Source organism: Pelodiscus sinensis, chromosome 2 (genome assembly GCF_052426305.1).
Source record: "Pelodiscus sinensis isolate ZL-2025 chromosome 2, ASM5242630v1, whole genome shotgun sequence".
Classification (NCBI taxonomy): domain Eukaryota; kingdom Metazoa; phylum Chordata; order Testudines; family Trionychidae; genus Pelodiscus; species Pelodiscus sinensis.
The window spans coordinates 80,789,775-80,813,893 of NC_143053.1; the positions used below are offsets into that span (position 1 = coordinate 80,789,775).

The 24,119-nt window shown below is 46.9% G+C and overlaps 1 protein-coding gene across 10 annotated transcripts in view; it reads right to left on the minus strand.

The window, feature by feature from the left end:
• GREB1L (GREB1 like retinoic acid receptor coactivator) overlaps positions 1 to 24,119 on the minus strand; it is a 223,253-nt gene that overhangs the window by 2,484 nt on the left and 196,650 nt on the right. For 8 of the 10 annotated variants that reach the window (XM_075920892.2, XM_089776291.1, XM_089776295.1 and 5 more), the window contains 9 exons: positions 23,898 to 24,053; positions 23,564 to 23,703; positions 21,761 to 21,922; positions 21,242 to 21,449; positions 13,997 to 14,162; positions 12,785 to 13,012; positions 10,372 to 10,513; positions 9,118 to 9,318; positions 3,820 to 3,958 (listed from right to left, as the gene is read on the minus strand). In XM_075920892.2, the coding sequence (XP_075777007.2) occupies positions 3,820 to 3,958; positions 9,118 to 9,318; positions 10,372 to 10,513; positions 12,785 to 13,012; positions 13,997 to 14,162; positions 21,242 to 21,449; positions 21,761 to 21,922; positions 23,564 to 23,703; positions 23,898 to 24,053 (1,542 nt within the window). The remainder of the gene's footprint in view (positions 1 to 3,819; positions 3,959 to 9,117; positions 9,319 to 10,371; positions 10,514 to 12,784; positions 13,013 to 13,996; positions 14,163 to 21,241; positions 21,450 to 21,760; positions 21,923 to 23,563; positions 23,704 to 23,897; positions 24,054 to 24,119) is intronic. The other 2 variants (XM_089776294.1, XM_089776292.1) reach the window with 1 other exon arrangement.

Below are 24,119 nucleotides of genomic sequence, written 5' to 3' on the forward strand. Positions count from 1 at the left end.
AGCGGTTAAAACCTAAAAGGGAACCTACGGTTGAATATGAGCTACTGTGTTTGTGTCTTCACTGCTATTTTAACTCAATTTAAGAACATTTTCCCACCCCCATTTTTCCCCTTTTGCAGTGTAACTATGCCATGGATGGGCAATATTTTTTGGGGGGGGGGCACTCCAAGTTTTTGGTAAGTAAGTGGTCATGGGCTGCATTTTTCTGTGGAGGGGCTACAGGGTTTAGGTTGGGTGCAGAAGGGTGCATGGGGTAAGGGACTAGGGTGCAGGAGACAGTGTGGGGTCTGAAAGGGTGTTTGGGTGGAGAAGAAGATTGTGATCTGGGTCGGGTGCAGGGCCTGGGAGGGTGTTTGGGTGCAGGAGAGGATTCTGGCCTGGGGGAAGGGTGTAGGAGGGGGTACAGGGTCTGGGAGGGAGTTATCTGGTGCAGAGGGTTTGGATGGTGACCTGGGGGAGGGAGTTGGGGTGCAGGAGGGGTTGGGGTGCCAGAGACAGGTGCTGGCTGAAAGGAGTTTATCTAAGCGTCTCCTCCAGCCTGCTTGAAAATACAGGCTGCTCCCTTTGTCCACAGTCTCTCTCAAAGGTGGTGCTGCCCTAGTCTCTCAGGCGACTCAGCTCTGATTGGCTGGCTGTTAATAGGAGCTGAGAATCTGGCTGAGGTCAGTTCTTATTGGCCAGTTATTTCTGGCCAGTCAGACCTGAGAAGGGCTGAGGGTGGGAAGATCGCATGCAGCTTTCCCCTCTCTGCAGAGCACAGCCCCACAGCGGCTGTTTCAAATCACGGCAGCTGCATGTGCCGGGGGGTCCTGGCAGGGTGGGCCGCGGGCCAGATCTGGTGGCTTGGCAGGCTGGATCCAGCCCCCAGGCTGTATTTTGCCCAGCCCTGAATTATTCCCATCTACTAGGAGCCTTACAAACATTACAAAAAGACTCCATGACCCAGCAAAGGTTTCTACTCATGCAAGTCTGGGCAACCCATCAGAACTCCTGGGATTTGCTTCTTCCCGCACACTACTCCAAAAATAAAATTAGACCATTTTCTAAGTGACTAGACCTGCATAACCAGTCAATGATTTTAGGACTGTAGACACTTAATCATGGTTTATAGCAGGGGTGGGCAATACATTTATAAAGGGGCCACTTCATAAATTTCTGGAAGTTGCAGAGCCTTGGGCGGAAGGGGAAGGGCCAGGAGATTTCTCATGCTTCTCTGCCCACAGATCCTGATAGGTTCAGGGGTGGGGGAGTATGTGAAGTCTTGCCCTTGGTGCCTAGAGAGAATCGCCAACTGTTTTAAAACAGCTGGTGCTTCCCTCTAGGTACCACAGCAGCAGGAGACTTCAGGCATGCCTCCTACCCCTGGCCCAATCAGGCCCTGATTAGCCTGGGGGTGGGGGAAACATGCAAAGTCTCTTGCCCCCTGCCCCATCTCTGCTAGGGGCGCTCAGTGGCTGGAGGAGAACCACTGACTGGGTAAGGAGACTTCACGTGTTCCCCCAACCCCCAGGCCAATCAGGGCCTGATTGGCCTGGGGAGCAGCAGGGTGACTGTGGGCTCAATCCACCAGCTTGGTGGGCCAGATCTGGCCAGCAGAGGCTGTCTTGCCCCCGGTTTATAGGATTAATTTGAACTTTCAAAAAACCTTCCCCAAAGTCCCTCCCAAAAAGCTATTAGTAGTCCTGTGCTGAGAGACAAAGTACTGTCATGGATTAAGTACTAATAGGAAGAAAACAGATCAGAAACAAATGGTTTATTTTTGCTATCACACGAGGCTAACTATAGGGTGCCTCAAGACTACTGCTGTTTGATAGTTGCTCATCATGCGCATGACATGGTAGATGCTATCCAGCACTTGAAAACAAAACACAAAACCTTCATGACGTGTCCTTAAAGAAAAGTCAGAGATCCACAGTGAGGTGACAAAAAATGCAGAGGATACATTTCTGAGGTGAATCAACAGAGAAACCTGTGAGTAACTTCAGAGGCAGCTAAACAAAACGGCATGACAGAGAAAATTCAGTACTGACAAAAGCAAATTTAACTTTCTTATATAGGGTTACCAGATGATTTCAAAAAAATACCGAACACACTTGATCTCAGATGGGGGGTGGGGCTGGTCAGGGGGAGCGGGGCTGGCCGGGGGGGAACCGGCTGGCAAGGAGTGGGGCTGGTCGGGAGAGATCGGGGGGGGGGGGGGGCTGGTCAGGGGGAGCGGGGCTGGCCGGGGGGGGAACCGGCTGGCAAGGAGCGGGGCTGGTCGGGAGAGATCGGAGGAAGGACCCATCCGGTGGGAAGAAGGGCTGGCCAGGAGGGGATTGGGGGCAGCGGGGCTGACCGGGGGGAACTGGCCGGCGGGAAGCGGGGCTGGTCTGGGCGCATGCAGATCCTGGGGTGCTGCCTGTCCCCATGGTCCTGGCAGGGCGCACAGGCCAGTCCAGCTCCAGGGATTCCATTCTGCCCCGCCCCCACCCCCGCCCCCTTCCTCTCTACTGTGTGGTTGCATCCTGCCTGTCTGGTAGACAAGCTCACCACGCAGCATGACCGTGTCTACCAGCCAGGCAGTACGCAATTACGTACTGATACTCTAGATAATAATAAAACTTAATTAGAAAATACTGGACATTTATATGTCCAGTATTTTCTCAATTTGTTTCCCAGACAGAAAGCTCAAATACCGGATGGTCCGGTTCAAACCCGGACACCTGGCAATCGTATTCTTTTACATGTTATTAGGGTCTGAATTACACTGTAACCATCCAGGAAAAACGATCTACATGTTACTGTGGACAGCTCAGTAAAGATCACTGCTTAAACATACAAACTAAAAGATCAGGATGTAAAAGAACAGGATAGGAAATAATAGTTGGGGCGAGGGAGCAATCTACATGCTAAAGTATCCTTTTTTTGCTCAAATCTAGGGGGCATAATCTAGTCACTGAAAATATTATGCCACAAATTGAATCCTTGTTACCCTAACTTGTAACACAAGAAGTGGACATTCAATGAGACTGAAAGGCAACAGAGTTAAAACTGATGAAATACTTTTCCACGCAATGAGTATTTAGACCTCAAAACTCATTGCTGCAAGGTGTCACTGAGGCCAACAGTTTAGAAGGATGCAATATTTATATGGACAACAACATACACAACTGTATTAGACAAGGATTTTTTTTAAAACATAGAATCGGTAGTATAACCCTTTATAATTAGAGCATAAGACAACCATTAAAACAGGTCAAAAGAAAGTATTTGGATATTCACTACCATAATAGTTTGGAATGGATGAAATGCTTGTCCTATCCATTATGGCAATATCTTTGTTCTGATCTCTATTCCCAAATAATATGTTAGTGAAGTACTCAGCTGCATGCTGCACTGACTGAACCACCACTTATACGATACCTATTTCCAGGGCTCGACAAATCACTGAATCTACTCACCTGTGGTGAGTAGATTTCAGCCGGTCACCCTGTTCACCAGCGGCGCACGCATGTGCAATGCAGGACTTGCGCATGCACAGTGCGGGGCTGGCAAGTAAGTTTCGCCGCCGTTTGTCAAGCCCTGCCTATTTCCATTTGATGCCACTGTTAGTGCTGTTTATCAAGGCTTTTCTTCTCTTAGATAGCCTTGTTCTGATGGTGGCAGCTATACAAATAAAAAACAAGAGCAGACAGAATGCTCCAAGAGGAATGCAACATCATGGCTTATGAAGATGTAGAAGTATATGGATCCATTTCTTCCTCTATATTTCATTTTGCTTGTAAGCTATTACTTTGTCCTGAAAGCAACAGATACACCCAGTGGAGAAATCATTACCTTTCAGGAACTTGAACTTCTTAAGAAGGTCAGCACCTACGAAAGAGTCACAGAGATACAACAGGAGTCCACTGAAAAACACTCCCTCACAGTTGACATTGATGGAGTGTGGGCGGGAGCTGATATAGCATATTGCCACCTGAAACCAAAACAGAAAGAATGTTTTAAGAAAACACATAAGAGAATCTTATGCAGAGGTTGCACATAAAATAATTACAAAGAGGCCAGAGTTGGTTGATATAAGCTATTAAAAAATGCACAATCTTGGATACAGTTTGGGGTTTTATTAGAATTTAAACAGGAAGATGGCCTAATGACAGTCACAGAAAGCACTGAACATTATCTCATTTGTTACCTTTTCAAGTTTCTAGCTTAAAAAAACCTCTGCTATGAATCTCATTCATTCTCACCTTTTAATCTCTTCCCTCTACTAAAAAAAAACAAAAACCTTTATACACGGTAATGGGATTTTCTTATATTTCAAAGATACATCAGTAAAGCAAATAAAATGGTGCACAGTCTAATATCTGCATTCAGGGTATGTCTAGACTACAGACTACCTTTGCTGCCTCCAAGGAACACTTCTGTTCTTTTTTTCCCCGAAGAGCAGACCATTTTTTTTGGCATCCCTGTAAACCTCGTTTTACGAGGAAGAAGGTATGTTCCAAAAAAGGGTTTTTTCCTCACAATTGGCCTAGTGGGAAATGTGGGTTTTTCCCACAGTTGACCCAAAAAGAGGTGGAAAAAGCTACACAAATTGCAGTTCGTAATTTGCATATCTTTTTCCAGAAGAACTGTGTAATCTAGACACAGCCTCAGCTCCTGGTCTTTTGATGGGATGATTTCCAGAAGAAAAGTCATGTCTGCAGTTAAGATAAGAATAAAACCTCTGGCAGTGGCTCTCAACCTTTCCAGACTACCGTACCTCTCTCGAGTAGGATTTGTCTTGTGTGCCCCTCAAGTTAAAACTGTACAAATTCAGATAAAAATACAACAGTGTCACAGCAACACTATTACTGAAAAATTGCTTACTTCCTCAGTTTTACCATATAATTATAAATCAATTGAAATATAAATACTGAATTTCCATTTCAGAGTAAAGTATAGAGAGCAATATTAACAAATCATTGTCTATGAAATTTTAGTTCGTACTGACTTTGCTAGTGCTTTTTATATAGCCTGTTGTAAAACTAGGCAAATATCCCGATGAGTTGATGTACCCCCTGGAAGATCCCTGAGCATCCCCAGGATTAGATCTATCCCTGGCTGAGAAACACTGATTTGAACACCCTTCTGAAAGTGCCCGCTGTAGACTAATTTAACTCCATTCTTTTCCATTACCTCACAGACTGAATAAAAACTTCTATGGCGTGTAATAGTCACCAACAATTGTAATATTATTTCATGTGTTCTGATGAGATAACATTTGAAGCGCATCCTATTAAGAATAAAAATACAAAAGTGGTGTAGAGAGGGTTCTATTAAAGATGATGATAATTAAACTGTGCTTTACTGAAGTGAGCAATCAGGCTAGTGCAACAGTATAATATTAGAAACTGGCCAAGCAAGAATAAGGTTGCAGCCCATGTGACTCAGAAACAGATGACAAAAAAAGCAATAAAGATTTGGGGGATGCATGTCTTAAAAAGTACACAGATGACTCTCAGGGTCTGTACAGATAGCTAATGGCAAACCAGTGCCCAAGCACAGGGGCTTTAATTACAGACAATTCTTACATTATTAGTTGTGATAGATTACAAAGATTGAGGATGGCCATCAACCTAATAATGAAAGGAAGGGAGTAAAAAGAGGGATGACATGAGCACTGGTGAGAACAAAATCCAGATAATGAGAACAAAAATCAATCAAGAAACCAAAGGACATGAAGGGAAGAGAAACATTGATAGGTTCTGCACCAATGCTAAGAGCCAGGTAATAAACAAAAGGAATTGCTCATTTTTAGCATAAATTTGATCCGGCTCATATTATTGAAACAAGGTGGGATGATGCCTATGATTGGAATGTTAAAAATCAATGGTTTTAACATATTTAGGAAGTTTCAAGTGGTCAAAAGGGAATACAGTGAGACAATCTGTCAAAAATGGTATTACGTCTTTTCAAGTCACTGATCATTCAGAAAAACATGATCTTGAATGCATATGGATCAATATCCTAAGAGATAAAACCTAAGGTTGCTGTTTGCCTCAAGACAAATCACATCAGGAAACAGGATGTCTGCTTACTTATGCACTTATCTATAATGTGGATGGATGGAAAAAAAACCCTATGTGATCCTGGGGATTTCAATCTGAGTAATATATGCTGGATCCCTGGAATTGCTAAATATTATCAACTCGAAGAAATTCTAATTTAGGCCTTCTCTTGACAGATGAAGAGGTACTGATCATAGAACTAACAATTAATGGCAGCTCGATCATGACTTGATAACATGCCAACAGAATAAAGTCAAGACCAGTGATTTATAAATATATGGTACTTTGAAAGGGCCAGTTTCACAAAGATGAACACAATTATGAGCCAAATCAGCTGGGAGGATGAATTTATTCCTAATTGATAATTGGGACTTATTTAAGAACACTTTACAATTGAGGAAAAAGGGTGTACTGTTTAAAGAAAACAGATCCTAGTATACAGAGGAAGCGAGGGCCATTATAAAAAATAAAATAAATATGAAATACTAGAGGGCTGTGCCCCCTGCTCGCTACGCTCACCAAGTCCCCCTCTTGCTGGCTGCTTTTGCTACCGGAGAGCCTGTTAATCTTGCATTGAGCCCAGCTGCGCCCTTCTCCACTTCTGCCCATCACACCCCTGGATGGGCCCCTCTATCTGAATGCTCTAGCTCATCTCATCTGCTCAGGCCCTTCAATCGCCAGCCAGTCCCCCCTGCCTGCACCCTTCCCACTCCTGCTCCACCTGCCAATAAAATAGTCCATGGTCCACAGTCTACCCCATCCTTCCATCCCTACTCCCACCTCCATTCCTACCCCCACCCTCCTCCGTAACTCCTCCCCTTCCCCACCCCACACTGCCTACCCCTAACTCCTCCTATATTTCTACACCCCGATCCTTCCCTAATCCCCCCCCCCTTTGTACCCTTACACTGCCAATCCCTCTGCCTCCATTCCTATATCCCTCTCACCCCGTCATCCTCCCCTTACTGCACCACCCATCCCAACATACACTCTTACCCCTTTCCTCCCTCCCTACACACACCCTGCACCTTCCCATGAACAGGCAACCTAACCAGCAAAGAAATGGCACCAGGCCCCGTGCCGCTTCTACTGTGGGCCTGTTTCCATCTGGCACCTCAGACCCTCTGGCTGCTGGGAAGGCCCCCCACCCCCCAATGTTCCCAGGTCCAGCCACCCCGGAGCCTCTACCTGGGGTTTCCCTGTAAGCAACGGCGGCAGCGCTACCGCAGTTCCATTCCCTGCAGCAGGCTGATCCACAGCGGCACCCAGGTCCTGGATGGAATTGCTCCCTGCCCCAGACACTGGGGACCGGCAAAGCTGCCTGGCAGCCCGACCTGGGTAGATTCTGCCTCCAAAGGGTCCTGCCCCCTCAGCTCTGGCTGCAGCCTTTTGGGAAGTGGAATTTGCCCAGACCAGGCTACCAGGCAGGTTTGCCATCTCCAAACACTGTCTGGGGCAGGGAGGCTGTGGGAGGACAGAGCCTGCAGGATGCAAAGTAACATGATGATGTCACTGTATCGCCCTGCAGGGAAATTTTTTTTTTTTACATCGAGAGAAAAATTAAAGAATTAACAAGATTTATAGTAATGAATGTAAATCCAAAGCTAGGATTTGCAGAAAACTGATAATGGAAGCAAAGATACACAAAGAAAAATCTCTGGTCAGCACAATTATGGAAAATAAGATTGTGTCAAGTATATCAGGAACACAAAACATTATAAACAATGGTATTTGTCCACTACTAGATAGAAATGGTATAATTCTCAATAATGCGGAAAAGGCTGAGGTGTTCAATAAGCACTTTTATTCTGTCTTTGGGAAAAATGAGATGATGTAGTCATATCATATGATACTTTCCATTTCATAGTTATACTTGCTAAAACAGGTTGTCAGGATAATTTGCATTCAAAAGTTTTAAAAAAATCTGGCTGAGGAAGACAGAAAAAAATCTTGCCAGACAGCTAATGCTGGTTTTCAATGAGACTTGGAACACCAGGAAAATTCCAGAAGACTAAAAGAAAGTTAACATTGTGCCACTATGTAAAGAAGGTAAATGGAAAGACCCAGATAATTATAGAACTTTGCAGGGGGGGCCTGGGCTTAGTTTTTATGAGGTGCCCCTATGCTCTGAGTTGGGGCCAAAATGAGGGGATCAATGTGTGAGAAGGGGCTGCTAGGGAGTCAGGTGGAGGTGCGGCATCTGAGCAGGAGATAGGGTGCAATAGTGGGTTGGGGGTGCAGGGTCTGGGTGGGAGATTCGGTGCAGGAGTGGGATGGAGTGCAGGGTCTGGGTGGGAGGGCCAGGAGATTTGGGCGCCTACCTGACACAGTTCCCGGGGGCAAGTGGGTCTGCATCACCACACTTTGCAGGTGACGCCCCCTGATGCTTCCCTGGGCCATGATTCTCACGCATGATTCTCATCTCCCCTTGCCAGGCAGGGCTCAGGGCCCAGATGGGGCCTGTGGCTTGTTTTGATCTGTCCCATGAGGCTTGGGGGTCCCGTTCCCAACAGTGGGGAGCCAACACTAGCCTTCCAGCCTCGGGGAGACACCAAGGTTTGCAGACTTGCTGTGTGGCTGAGTGCCAGAGTCAGCTCCCCGCTGTGAGGAGGGAGTCAGAGCCTACAGGACAGATCAGTAATTAAGCACTTGAACTGTTTACCAAGGGTTGTGATGGATTGTCCATCACTGACAATTTTTTAATTAAGACTTAAAAAAAAAAAGATATGGCCTAGGAATTATTTCAGGGAAGTTCTATGGCCTGTGTTACACAGGAGGTCAAATTGGATAATCACAATGGTCCATTTTGGCCTTGGACTCTATGAAACTATTAGCACAGCACATATCTTTCAGCCTCATGCTCCCAGTGTTCAGGCAGCAGAAGAGACTTGCTTCTATTCCTTTCCATGCTTACAGAATTAGTCTTTTACTTTGAGTAAGAGAGACTGAAGTTCTGGGTTCAATACTCTCCCTGATGATTCTAAGACATCATCATACGAAAAGAAAGGTTTGAAAAATGAAAAGTAGGGAATGTGGCAGTTTGTATTTGTGGAAGATCCCATTCCCCCCTGGAAATATTTTCTACCTTGGGTCCAATGTTCAGGTAGCAGTCAATGGCCAGCACAGGGTTCTTGAAGTTATGGATGGCCTTTGGAAAGAGTTTGTATGTTGCGTGCTGAAGGAATTTCTCCAGAAGGAACTGAGCTGGGGCTGCCAGCAATGTGTGTTCACTGTCTGGGGCGCAGACATACTGAAGAGGCAGTATTGGGGCCATGCTCTCCGATACCTGCAATGAAAATTATGGAACCTCTTTCAACCAACACAAAGATGTAGGCTGCATCTTGGCTGGATGTACAGTTTATCTTTTTGTGGCTAGGTTACTGTAATCCCCGTTTGCTAAATAAGATGAAACCCCCCAGATCATGCAATCCAGTGGTGCCACATGGAAATAGCAGAAACTGGGTTTTATTTGTTCTCTGATATTTAAGTGCATTTGTAAATATCTCAGTGCAAAAGGACAGAAAATAAAAATACAAATAGTTTAAATTAAAAAACAACACTATTTACTACAATGCCCCTCAGCCTCCCTCCTCTCCCAACAATCTCAAGAGATTCAATTTTCCCCTTATGACCCATCAGGCAAATGACTTTATCTACAGAATGGCACACAGTTACAATTCCAACTCTGTTTGATACCCAAAGAATAATTAGCCATTCTCCCTAAGCATTAAAATCTGGGAAGTGTTAATTCCAGTGTCCCAGACCAAAATAAGATTGCTAGAGTACAAAACAATCACAGCCTTTGTAAAACGGTTCTTAACAACAGCGACTGAAGATCGCCACAAATGACTAGAGACTGGAATACAACTAATACATTTATCCATCCTACATGAATTTAGAAAACCTTTAAATTTGAGTTTAGAAAAAAAATCCCCTTCTGATTAGAATTTAGATTTGAAAATTTCCTAATTCAAGCCTTACTCTGCCAAAGAAATCTGTGAATTAACTGACATTATTTAAATCAGCTTTCAAATCCCACTATGGTCTTGATATTTGCATTATAATGCAGGAGTTGTGGTATCGTGACAGTAACATCAAAGACTCCCGTCCCAGGATTTCTGCTCCAGATGGAGAAACTGTTAAATATTTATTACTACTTGTATTGAGATAGTATAGTACATAGTGGGTCCAGCCATTGTGCTTCATTTTACAAACTCAGAACAAACTTTCTTTGACACACTAAGTAAACATCCAAATTTTGACTTTCATGGAAACAATGGCCAAGTACCAATTCTGTCTCCTGCCCATAGCTTTCTTGATTCAAACATGCAAATCTCACCATGATTTTTGGCTTAATGGTAAAGTCCTTTTGCCCTCCAACCTGGATGTGTTTCTTCATGAGACTGAAATTGTTAAAGCGGCAGATGAGTAGGCCACTGCTGTTTGTTCTCAGGTTAAAATCTACATCTTCACAGAAGTACCTAGATATTAAACACATATTCACGAAATTGTTTGTGTGTCTGCAAAGAGCATCAGATCTGTTTATATTCCTTGAAATAAATGATAAATTGTATTCTTTTTGTAAACAATCTGTGATGTATTCTAGAACTCTATGCACCCACCACCTCTTGGACTCTTTCACCAATTACTTTGCTATAAAAAAGGAAATTCACTTACACAAATCATCTACAGAGCACTTCAAATTCAACTTGCTACTGGCCCTTGCAGACTGATTTTAATAAGAAGAAAAGTCTTATTTTTAAAGTATGTAGTTTGGATAGCCGTCTTCTTCTCCCCATCGACTGACTGCAAACTCTTTTTTAACTTTTGGCTAGATATCGTTCAGCATTGATCTGTCTGTCTCTATTTCAGAATGGATCCCTTCTATAAGACATATCCAGGTGAATTGCTTTTTTTGGGTGGAGAGGGTGCATACAGAAAAGTTCTTCATTAGTTCCCATAATAGAAGGACTAGAGGACACCAAAGGAAAGGAATGGGTAGCAGGCTTCAAACTAATAACAGAAAGTTCTTCTTCACAAAGCAAATAGTCAACCTGTGGAACTCCTTGCTGCAGGAGGCTGTAAAGGCTAGAACTAGAACAGAGTTTAAAGAGAAGTGAGATCAATTCATGGAGGTTGGGTCCATGGGAGTGGTATTAGCCAGGGGATAGAAATTGGTGTCCCTGGCCTCTGTTTGTGGAAGGCTGGAGATGGATGGCATGAGACAAATCACTTGGTCATTGTCTTCGGTCCATCCCCTCCAGGGTCCTTAGTGTTGGCCGCTGTCGGCAGACAGGCTACTGGGCTAGATGGACCCTTTGGTCTGACTCAGTACGGCCATTCTAAGCTCAGGGCTCAGGGTTGGGGGTCTCAGTGGACCACCTTGATTTTCATGCAAACCTGCTCCTGGGTGGCCAGGCTGGCAGCTCTCCTGCTCTAGACGGCCGCTTTCCTGTGCCTAGTGCGGAGGTCGTGGACGAGGTCCACGATGTCTGCACTGGACCAGGCGGGTGCCCGCCTCTTGCGGTCCTGGGCAAGCTCCCGGGAGCCGCCAGCCTCGTCCCGGGAAGAGGGGGAGGGCTGGGGGGCATTGGGTGGCTGGCTCGAGCCATGCCAGGTGCAGGGTCTGCTGGCTGGGTGCTGGCAGGCTTGCACCTGGCACGGGCACCGTAGCCAGCCCGTGCCCCTTTAAGGGGTCCGGGGCCGGGAGGGGGGCAATAGAGTTTCCCAGGTGTTGGCCAGAGTGGCCACCAGGGAAAGCTGGGGAGGACTAGCCTCCCACTAGTTCGAATTAAGGGGCTACACAGCCCTTAATTCGAACTAGCAAGTTCTAACTAGGCTAGCAAGTTCTAACTAGGCTTAGTCCTCGTGGAATGAGGTTTACCTAGTTCGAACTAAGCGCTCCACTAGTTCGAATTAAGTTCGAACTAGCGGAGCGCTAGTGTAGCGCCTATCAAAGTTAATTCGAACTAATGTCCGTTAGTTTGAATTAACTTTGTAGTGTAGTTATTTTAGATTTTTGCAGTTTTACTCTTGAAATCACACATACAACAGGGTTTTTTTAAAATCACACACAAAACATCCATTTGCTCGCTGCGTATGCTTATCTCTGCATGCACTTCCTGTTTCTTAGAGAGAAGGGTGGGCTAACTCTCACTTTGAAAAGCTCATTCCCATGGGTATAAGAGGCAGGGGAAGGCTTTGCCTTTTCAAACTGCCAAGCGTGACCCAACCCATACTCTTGCACCCTGCTTCAGAGTAGTTCTCAGGCTGCCCATGGGCTTCAGACATGATGAGACAAGGGCCACATGCCACCTACCCTCCCCATGCTCCGGGGGTGGGGGCTGGAGACTTGCCCCTTTGATGGGATGTGGCTTGTGGAGGAAGGAAAAGCTGGAGCCCTGCCCCTGTGGTGGTAGCTCCTGAAGGGCCTCAGGTAGAAGGGGTGGGGCTGAGGGTTGCCTCCCCCAGTCTTAGGTTCACCCACTGCCCATGCTCATTTCTAGGTAACAGGAATGTGACATAAGTAACTCAACCAATCATACAGTTGATTTTAGTTCGTTTGAATACTGCAGACCTACCACAATACTGCATACATCATTCCATGGCTTTTTAAAATAGGCTCTTCTGGCTATGACCTCCCAGCCATGACAATACCACTCTTTTTTCACTATGGCTAAGAAACCTGGCTATTAGCTGGGAGTGAGATTTTTTTTTTTTTTTATGGTCTTTGTTAAATCATTTTTGCTCACCTGTTTAGATCATATTGCACGTTCTGCGTCAGGTCTATGTTGAGCAGGATGAAGTCATGCACGTGGCACCTGGAGAATGGAGATTGCGATCCCCTGGAATTCAACTTGCTGTTCCATTTCTGAATACCCAGTATTGCATAATGAACAATTTTTGGTGTAGCTTCAATGTGCTGTAGAACATTCTTCAAAGACACATTCTTACTCGTCCCTCCGGGCTCCATGGATTGGCTATGAAATGTAATCATGTACCACATATGTTTTAAATCTCTGCCACTATATTATGATGTAATGTTTAAATCAGGATCTTTGTTGTGCTAGGTGCTGTACAAATATATAATTATATATTCATGTTCACATACAAAACATTCCCATTATTACAAATAGCTAATGTAAGTGCCAATTATCCCCACCTCTGCCCCTCAATCATAAACACAGAGACTTTCCAGGGCTGGGGAGTATTACTGATAAGACAGAGAGAGAGGCAGAAGGAGGGAGAGGAGTGGGAATGGGGCATGCTCAGGGGAGGGAAGGGGTGGAGTGGGGGCAGAGCAGGGATGGAAAGAGGTGAGGGGAGGCTTGGAGGAAGGAATGGAGTGGGCGTGAACGGGGGTCGAGTACCACCTGGATAGAGAGGAAGTTGGTGCCTATGAATCATAATATGAACTGATGGACAGAAAACACTAACCAGTGTGAGATAATTGGAGATAAAATGTAGAATTATATAGTGTTATTCATCTGAAATGTCATGCCCGAAATACTAGCGCCTTTGAATTGTTACTAAGGGCATGTCTGCCATGCACTCCGAGGTGTGAGTGCAGCATTTCCATATGGAACTCAAACAATAGCAGTGAAGCGGTGTCGGCCTGGATTAACCTCTCAAGTACATGCCCAGAGTCCTGGGCAGGTCTGTATAGCCTGTGCTACAGTGGCTTCACTGCTATTATTATCTGACCTAGCTAAACCAAAGCTAATTGAGTTACAGTCCCATCTCTGACTGTAGTGTAGATGTACCCTGAGTGATAAGCAGAATATGATTTGGAGATTCTGCTTAGACTGTTTTAAATAGCCAATTTTTTAATGCCCACCAAGTGCTATTGGCTCAGGCTGCAAAGCATGGATCCAGGTCAGAATACTGCAAAAGTTTGGGATTGTCTGTGTCTTTGGCTTGCACCCATCTCTAGCTGTTCCATTGTTTGAGAGAAGCTAACTTACCTGGACTGTTCTTGGACACTGTGAATGTTCCACAAGACACAAGAGTCATCCATGACAACAATGAATGGCCAGACACATTGACGTTTGACTCCTAGCTCTTCCAAGCGGTTTCTCTCCAGTTCTAGATTGTGGTAGGAAAGTTCCTTAATAAGGAATCGTGCAGCACCTGGGAGGACATATGACACAGAACAATTTCTGTAGGTCTCTAATGAGAACGTTCCTGCAGCTTCTGTTTTCAATACAAGAAAGGGCACAGCACCTTGAAACTCACACAGTGAGAAGCACATCTTACCACGCATACTTTTTCAAATGTATTTGCCAATCTAGGCCCACCTAGGAGAGGCTAAGGCTACATCTAGACTGCAGGCTTCTTGTGCAAGAATCTTTTATCAGAAGAGATCTTCCAAAAAGTTCTTGCGCAAGAGCACGCCCACACACAAAAGTGCATTGAAAAAGCGATGCGCTTTTGCGAAAGAGAGCAGCCAGACTGATTAGAGGCTCTCTCACATAAAAGGCCACCTGGAACCAGTTCAGACAGGGCTTTAGGTCACCAGTTGCTTTCAAGTGCTGTTGCTGGAGCCCTGCAGAGACACGTGCTTAAAGGGACCCCCCTCCCCGGTAAGCTGTTTCTCTGTTCCTGCTGTGTGCTTGCCTACCTCTTCGAGGGACAGCAAAGCTTCAGCTGTGTCTGCTGTGGTTGCCCTGTTCTTTTTTTGGATGCCACAGCTTTTTTTGTGCGCGCTATGGAGCCGGAGCTATCCCTGGGTAGGCGATGGCCCCACATGGCCAAGCTGCAGTTTTTGTAGCACTTTCTGCCAGCTGCCTTCCTGTTCCTGGAGGACCTAATGAGAGGGGTAACTAGTGGTGTCCCCCAAGGGTCAGTCCTGGGACCAATCCTGATCAACTTATTCATAAATGATCTGGAGAAAGGGGTAAGTAGTGAGGTAGTAAAGTTTGCAGAGGATACAAAACTGTTTAGGATAGTCAAGACAGAAGCAGACTGTGAGGGACTCCAAGAAGATCTCACCAAACTCAGTGATTGGGCAGCAAAATGGCAAATGAAATTTAATGTGGATAAGTGTAAAGTAATGCACATCGGGAAAAATAACCCCAACTATACATACAGTATGATGGGGGCTAATTTGGCTACGACAAATCAGGAAAGAGATCTTGGAGTTATCGTGGACAGTTCTCTGAAAACTTCCACACAGTGTGCAGCAGCGGTCAAAAAGGCAAATAGGATGCTAGGAACTATTAGGAAAGGGATAGAAAATAAGATACAGTATATCTTACTGCCCCTGTATAAAACTATGGTACGCCCACATCTTGACTACTGTGTACAGATGTGGTCTCCTCACCTCAAAAAAGATATTCTGGCCTTGGAAAGGGTTCAGAAAAGGGCAACTAAAATGATTAGGGGTTTGGAACAGGTCCCATATGAGGAGAGGTTCAAGTGACTGGGACTTTTCAGTTTAGAAAAGAGGAGACTGAAGGGGATATGATAGAGGTCTATAAAATCATGAGTGGTGTGGAGAGGGCCGAGAAAGAAAAGTTATTTATTAGTTCCCATAATAGAAGAACTAGAGGACACCAAATGAAATTAATGGGTAGCAGGTTTAAAACGAATAAAAGAACATTCTTCTTCACACAGCGTGTAGTCAACCTGTGGAACTCCTTGCCAGAGGAGGCTGTGAAGGCTAGGACTATAACAGAGTTTAAAGAGAAGCTAGATAATTTCATGGCGGTTAGGACCATAAAAGGCTATTAGCCAGGGGATAAAATGGTGTCCTTGGCCTCTGTTTGTCAGAGGCTGGAGAGAGATGGCAGGAGACAAATCGCTTGATCATTGTCTTCGGTCCACCCTCTCTGGGGCACCTGGTGCTGGCCACTGTCGGTAGACAGGATACTGGGCTAGAAGGACCTTTGGTCTGACCCAGTACGGCCGTTCTTATGACCTGGACCCCGAGCTCCTTCCGGGGACCCTCTCCATGGCTGCGGCTGCTCCACTCCACTGTTGAGAGAAAGTTCTGGAAGCTGGAGACCAGTTTGGACTGGTGGGACCAACTGGTCCTGGAGCAGTGGGATGACCAGCAGTGGCTGCAGAACTTTAGAATGAACAAGGCCACCTTTCTAGAGCTCTGTGCCTGGCTCGCACCTGCCTTGCGGAGACGCGACACGCACCTGCGGCCCACCATCCCCCTGCAAAAGCAGGTCGCAATTGCCCTCTGGAAGCTCACCACCCCAGACAGCTACCCGTCGGGGGGCAACCAGTTTGGGGTGGGGAAGTCCACCGTCGGGGCCTTGCTTATGCAGGTAAGGAGCTCGTGGGCTGCAGTCCCTGCACAGCGGGAGGAGAGAGTGCTGAATGAGGGGGACCCCTCGGGAAAGGGGAGCTGGGGACTGTGGGGGTGGAGGGAAAGCCCTGTCCCCAAAAGTTTGTGCCATCCCACCCTCACACAGCCCTGCTGCTGGGGGGGGGAGCAGCCTCTTAGGAGGTGGGCCCTGTGGTGTTTGGGGGGGGGCAGAGGAAGGGAGGGGGACGGGCACCTCCCAAGGGCTCACGCACCCCCTCTCTCATTCTCTGTTTTGTGTGTTTGTTTGTCTCCTTCTGCAGGTGGTGAGGGCTATCAACTCCCTGCTGCTGCAGAGAGTCATCCGTTTAGGAGACCTAGATGCAACTGTGGCCAGATTTGCTGCCCTGGGGTTCCCCAACTGCAGGGGAGCCATCGATGGGACACCCATCCCCATCCAAGCACCAGACCGTCGAGCGACTCAGTACATTAATCGAAACGGCTACTTTTTGATTGTCCTGCAGGCCCTAGTGGGCCACCGGGGACAATTTATGGACCTTTTTATGGTGTGGTCGGGCAGGGCACACGATGCCCGAGTGTTCAGAAACTCAAGCCTCTACAGAAAGTGGGAACCTTTTTCTCACCCCAGGACTTTGTGGTTGGCAACATGCACATGCCACTGTGCGTAGTGGGGAATGCGACATACCAACTAATGCCCTGGCTAATGAAACCCTACACCAGCCACCTGAATCCCAGCAGGAACCTGTTTAATACCCACCTGAACTGAGCCAGGATCCAGGTGGAGTGCACCTTTGGCGCCTCAAGGCATGTTTCTGGTGCCTCCTCACCCACCTGGACGTAGGGGAGCACAACATCCCCGAGGTGGCGGTGACGTGCCGTGTGCTCCACAGTATGGTGGAGCGGAAGAGGGAGGCCTTCCTCCCAGGGTGGGAGGGGGCAGATGCCATCAGCGAGGTCCATGTGTTTGAGCAGCCCCGGACAGCCGCCAGACCCATCAGTTGGGGGTGCACATCCAGGAGGCCCTGAGGGAGAGGTTCTCTCAAGGACCCCAGTAACTGTCCCCAGGGACTCCCCAACAGGGGCCTCTGTCTTGCTGCTCTATCCCTTCCCCCCCATAACCCCTCCCTTTGCCCCTTCCCTGACCTCCCAATAAACACGCCTGTTTGGTTTTAGAACAAAAGCAGTCTTTTTTTATTAAACATTCAGAAAAGGTGCGCAGGGGAAGGGGGGCTCTGAACTGGGGGGGGGGGGGAATCATGACTGGGAGAGAGAGTGAGGTAGCTCGATGTGCCACCTTGGGTGCAGGGACCTCGTTGGGGTTGTGTGGGGCCAGGTGGCCAGGGGGAGGGGCAGGAGGAGGGACCATAGGCATCACTTGGGGAGGGGGCATGGGTATTTCTAGGGGAGGGAGCAGAGGCATGGCAAAGGGTGGGATCAGAGGCATAGCAGGGTGAGCAGGAGGATGGACAATGGCCATAGGACGGGGGCAGGAGGGTGGAAGCCAGGAGCAGCAGCATCAGGCGGGTGTTCCGCCATGCGGTATATGATGGCACACATGGTGTCGCAGTGCTCCATCATCTGGTCCCAGGCATGCTCCCGCCACTCTACATTTGCATGGACCCTGTGCACCAGGGTCTGATGGATGTTGTGCAGGATGCTGATGCGCTGGCGCATCAGGTCCTCCTGCACCCTGGCGCGTCTGCATGTCCCCCGAACTCTGGCGGGTGGCTGCGGTGGTGTGACTCGGCCCTTGGTCCCGGCTGTGGAGCACACACGAGAGGGAGAGGCGGTCAGTCATCCCTGCAGACACATTCCCTGAGGCCGTGCCCTCCTCTGTGAGCAGCAACCGACAGTCCATGGCCCAGAGGAGGGAGATGTCTCAGGTGCAAGGCCATGTGTGGTCTGCATAGCAGGCTCTGTCTCACAGGGGCTCCAACATGCCCAGAGGACCATACTGTCACTCCCCCCCAACGCACACACCATGGACAGGCAGGCAAAGGAAGTGTCCGGCTACAGTGGGATCCCATGGGCGGCAGAGGAGCTGGGAGCAGCCTGGTCCTCCCTGGGGCCTGCACACACACCTGCGGCACACTGGGCTGTCTGTGGGAGTGGCTGCTGCTTCACACGTACAGGCCTGCCTGTGTGTGGCACTCCTTGGTCCACGTGGGGTCGTGCCTGTGCCCTTGTGGCTAGCCTGCTTTCAGCAGGGTGCGCCCCTCCCCCAGGGGAAGGACGTGTGGGGCCTCCTCTGAGCCTGGCAGCAGGATCCCAGGCGTGTTCAGGGGCTGCCTGATGTGTCCATATGCCACACACTCACGCTGCACATGCACGGATCGGAGCATGATGTGCAGCCCAAGCGACACCCGCCCCCCACTCCATGTGCGCCCGTCTCCCGTGCCCTGTGTGTGAGACAACTCACCTGAAGATCCCTCTCAGGCATCCGAGGAGGCCTGGGAGACATCCTGGCTGACCTGCACCAACTCCCAGGACAGGGTGATGGTCTCCTCCTCCTCTGGCTGGCCCTGGCCCTCCTGCTCCTCCTCCGGGGTGACCTCTGGCCAGACAACTATGGGGGTCTTGACCCCAGAGTCCACCAGGATAGGTGGGGAAGATGTTTCCCTACCCCCCAGGATGTGGTGCAGCTCCTGGTAGTAACGGCAGGTGTGGCATCCTGCCATGGAGAGCAAGCTGCACTCTGTTGCACGGACATATTCCTGGTGGAGCTCCTTGACTTTGCTCCGGACCTGATGCATGGTCCAGGCTGGGTGTCCCTGCTCTGCCAGGGACGCAGCCATCCGGGTATAAATGTCCGGATTCCACCTTTTGGCCTGGGGATCTTGGAGAGTCTTCTCCTCGCCCCACAATTTGAGGAGGGACTCTTATCTCCAGGCCAGACCACGTCAGGGTGCACCTCTTCGTCCACCTAGGGGGGTCTGGGGACCCCACCTGTTGCTCCCTTGCAAGGCCAGGAGGGTTGCGGGGGGCTTGACGCTTGGCCAACGGTATCCTGGCCTGTGGCAGGGAGAGTCACGCAGTCAGGTGCTGCTCTCTGGACAGCTTCGTGCCACAAGGCTTGTCCAGGGTGCCTGCAGCTTTAAGAGGGGCCAGGAGACAGGAACTATAGAGATGTGATTAGTTGATATGGAGTGGCCACTAGGGCACCTGTGCTTTATCCTGGAGGCCTCTTCTTGCAAAAAAAAAAAAAAAAAAAAAAAAAAAAGCCCTCCTCCCCTTCCACACAAGCCTTTTTCCAAAAGAGCTCTTTCGCAAAAAGGCTTCTTCCTTGTAGAAAGAGAAGTAACAATTGTGCAGAAACTCCTCTGTTCTTTCAATTTACTATCGAAAGAACGTGCTTGCAGTGTGGACGTTACACGAGTTTTGTCGGAAAAAATGGCTGTTTTTCTGACAAAACTGTAGTCTAGACATACCCTCAGCGGGCATCTTCAAATATTATTGATTAGTGCCAGTGTGTTTGGCATTGCCCAATCTACAAAAAGAAAGATTATACCCCCTTTGGGATAGGGAACATGTAAGAGTCAGATACAGAGAAGTTAGAAAATGCAGAGAGGATGAGTTAGGGTTGCTGATTTTTCTCTGTTTATTTCATAACCACTTTGTGTGGGCGCAAAGAAACATAGGGCATTTTAAGAGTAATTTGAACCAAGAAAGAGTATAGGCAGAGTACTGACCATTTGGGGAGGGTTACACACGAAGCTCCAGAAACACCGTAGAAGTGGGGAGAGGGGGAGGAGCAGCCACTTCTTCCCACCCCCTGCTTTGTTCCCTCCTCTATGTCCCCCATCCACATCCTCTCCATCTCTTCCCCTGCCCAGTGCTTACACCTCTGGGCCTCTCTCCCCAAAGCCCCTCAGCCCCACCTGGCACCCATGGCTCTGTACTTCTTCCCCCTAAAGGCCCCCCCGGCTTGGCATCCATGAATGACCCTCTACTGCCCAAGGCCATCCCGCCTGGCATTTTCCTCTGTACCTCTCGCCCTGATGCTCACCCAATTGCTCCTCTCCATGTCAGAGGAGAGAGTGGTGGGCAGGCTTCAGGTGACGAGGCGGAGTGGGGATGGGGCTATTGTCCTCTCCCTCCCTTCTAGGGAGCTTCACTTCCGGTGCTCCCAAGGCAGCAGGCTGGCAGGCCTCCAAGGGAAGGCATCACATCTCTAGCAGTTTACCACCTGCATGGCCAGCCTTTTGGGGGGAAGAGAGGGTAGCCTCCCCCAGCCACCTATTAGCGTCATCTCATGTGAGTTGGAGGAACTCAATCCTTTACGGGAAGAGTTCAACCTCCAACAGGGCTGGACCTAAAGTTCAAGTTCAATTTACCTTCCTGAACCTACAGTGGCAGTTTCATCTTGTTAAATAGTCCCATCCCTTGCAATTCTCAAACTTGATCTTTTCAAAAACTATGGATTAACAGGAAACAATCACTGGTGGACCAGGAGTTGCGGTCAGGATAAGAATGACTAAATGAGACTGGGTCTGTGGAGTATGGAGGGAAGATGACTGAGCAGCAGAGAAACATGCAAGGGCAATAAAAAAAAACAGGCCACAGGAAAAAATATAAAGAGTTATGTTGAGAAAGGGACCACGGAGGACAGAAGCCCGTGCAAGATGCAAAAGAAGAGAGGAAACAGAAAAGTCTGATTGGCCATGGAAGAAATGAAGAGCAGAAGCAGATAGTTTGATTAACTAAGTTCAAAAAGGAGAAAACAAATATTGCATTAAAGGGAGTTAAAAATATATTAAATATTTCTCTAATATCTCTTTCTAAACAATCACATGCATGCAACTGCTGTAGTTATGTTTTCTGTGATCATGACAAGAAGGGCAGGCACTGAGTTCTCTATCCAGGTGTAGGCCATATCGTAAAACAAGTTTAAAACCCCCTGATTTCATTGTAATACATTGCCAGCGCCACTTACCAACTCCAGCATTGTTAAACATGCCCGGCAGGACCAGCATGATGTGGTTGGGCCAGTATTTACGGTAGAGCGGCATTTCATACTCCTTGACCACTAGGAGGTGAAGGTGATTGATGCCTTCCATAGCATGATAAAGGTTCAAGAGGCCATGCTCATGGCGGCCGCTTGAAGGAGTGAAGATAGGACTCTTTACCATATTCAAATTCTGCTGAAAGATCAAAGAGGAAATATTTAACTCGCTCTAGAAAGACTAGTATGTCAACCGATTGACCCATTCCAGCAGAAAGAACAGAATATCCCAAGTAACAATTATTTTTATTATTAACTGCAGCATCTATGACATGCTAGTTGAGATAGTCAAGAAGGAATGATCCTTGCCCCAAGAAGCTCACAATCTAAGGACAGTCCAATGCACAGGTCATGGGAAGACATTAGACAAAGGGGGAATTTCTTTTTCAGGCAAGCCAACTAGATTCATGGTAGGCAGCCAGAAGGAAGATGTAAGAGGCGCGCACCCACCTTGTCCGACACAAGAGGGAGACGCATGCTTTCCAGGTGCTTTCCCTGCTTGCTGAAGACAAAGTGGCTCTCCTTGGACTTGGGTATTATAAAATGAAGCTGAATCTCTTCTCCTAACATTGAGGAGGAGAATGTAAATGCATGCAGGGTGGAGTCAGTCATCTGTATTCAAGAGAACAGCGGGAGAAAACAGTCAACATGCTAAATCAGATATGGAGGCCACGCATCAACAGAAACATGGGGCATGGCAATTTTAATTGCATTTTGAAATGTTGGAAGCAGCTAGAAATGAATGGCAAATATATTTTCCTTTGGAAACTGAAAGTGTCTTTGTTATAGTCATATTTTCTCCTTATCCAGCAGAACTAATTGGGCACTAATTGTGAGTCTAATAACATAATCATCTTCCTACACCAGCCACATGGCCCAATCAACTGTGCTCCTGTAAAGCTTAACATTAGAAATTATTGACAAATGTACACAAAACACTGGAAAATTAGCCAGGAAACAAACTAACCTATCAAACTCTGCCCAGGACATTAAAAAAAATACACACATATACATGTATGAGAGAGAGAATATGAATGACAGAGGCCTATACCCACTTCTTATAAACATATGGCCTACAAAAACAGGTTTCCATCACAACGTATTTAAAAGGCCAAGCTTTCAGAAATCCTTTGGGACCCACATTACACAGGTATATAAATCATTATCTTTTAAATTACCATCAGTTTCACAATATGACAACGCTTCAGAAAAATCACAATAATGTTGGACTGTACATACCCCCCACAGAACACATAATTTATGCACAACAGATCCACTTATTCCACACAGTCAATTCAGTCCTTCCTACCTTGAAATCAACTGGAAATTATGAACATCAGTTTGCCTACAAGCTGTCTGAAAAGCAAAGTAGTAAACCTAAAAGCACTTTTTGCAGAAAAACCTTGGTGATCTTCTTCCATTTCCATTGCTGTTTAGCAATTAATGGCTTTAACTCTTTCTTAAACTGTTACTAAGAGCTTTTACAACAATATGGTGATCATCAGCATGAGTTAATATCCTTCTCACTGTTCATTTTAAAATCTCTGTTAAGTGTTTCACTGTCTCTTGCCATTTATACAGCAAAGCACTTGAACATTTATTCATTTAAGTATGTGCTTAACTGTATGCATATGATTAAGCATTAAAGCACAGGTTAAGTCTCGAAGATTTCAGTGAGACATAAGCCCATGCTTAGTGTGTTGCTGAATCAGGGCCAAAGTGAAACTAGCTGAATGACTTCTCTTTATTGTGTGCCTAGTTTTGTGTGTGCAATCATCACAACTATACGTGCAAATCGGGCATGCACAAACTGGTATTCCAGTACATGAATATTATTTGCACAAGGAAATATCTGAGTGAGCATACAGCTGCTCTGACTGTAGGCACACAGCAGGTGGCATGGTATAGGCAAGCTAGACATACATGCAAACCTTTTGTTGTATTCATAATGTTTCTTCTCTTATGCTTTATTCCTATTGCTATGAACAAACAATATTTTGTGTTGAAAAGGCTATCTGGTCCCCCTATTCATTGCTGTATTCTTCTCAAATGGAAGGACTTTAAGTGCAAAGCCCAGACAAATCTCTTCCATAACCTCAGTTGATCACAGGTGCTGGTCTGAAACTGAGAGAATCACATGATCCTATCCTAGGATAGGTTATGGTCCAAAGTTCAATACCTGTGGGGGCGCACTTAGAAAGACCAGAGAGGGATTATTAAAGGTGCAGCTAGTCCCATCACTGTGACACCAACCTGTGGTACAGGATTAATATCCATGTATTGGTGGCACTGCTCACAGTGGTGAAACGTATTGTAAGCTGAATATTTGGTCAACATCATGGACACCGTCTCTCTCTTTCTGGGCTCCTCAGCTTTGGTTTCTTTGTTTGCTTCTGTGTACAAAGAAGATAAATGACATGCATTTTAAGACAGCCAAGAAACATGCAGATAAAATGTAATTCTGAAACCACTTTGAAGAAAAACTGAGCACATGTTTTGTAGATTAGGTCTTTCCTGAGCATTATGCCCAGTCAAACCAACAAAATCTCTCATTCTAAGCTGGAAAACTGAAAGAACTTTTACTGACCTTGTTTTACCCTTGACAGTTGTTCTGTGTACACTGGACTCACAGAACCATACTTGGGATCATGCACAGTCAGGTCAAAAGTTATTTTACTGAAGATCTCAATGTCAGGCCAGTGATCATTGCTAGACTGGGTGATCTCACTACTTTCTGCTGAACCTGGAACGATACATTTTGTGTAAGCAATGGGAGTGGACCTGTGAAACGTGTTTCTTTGACAGTTGT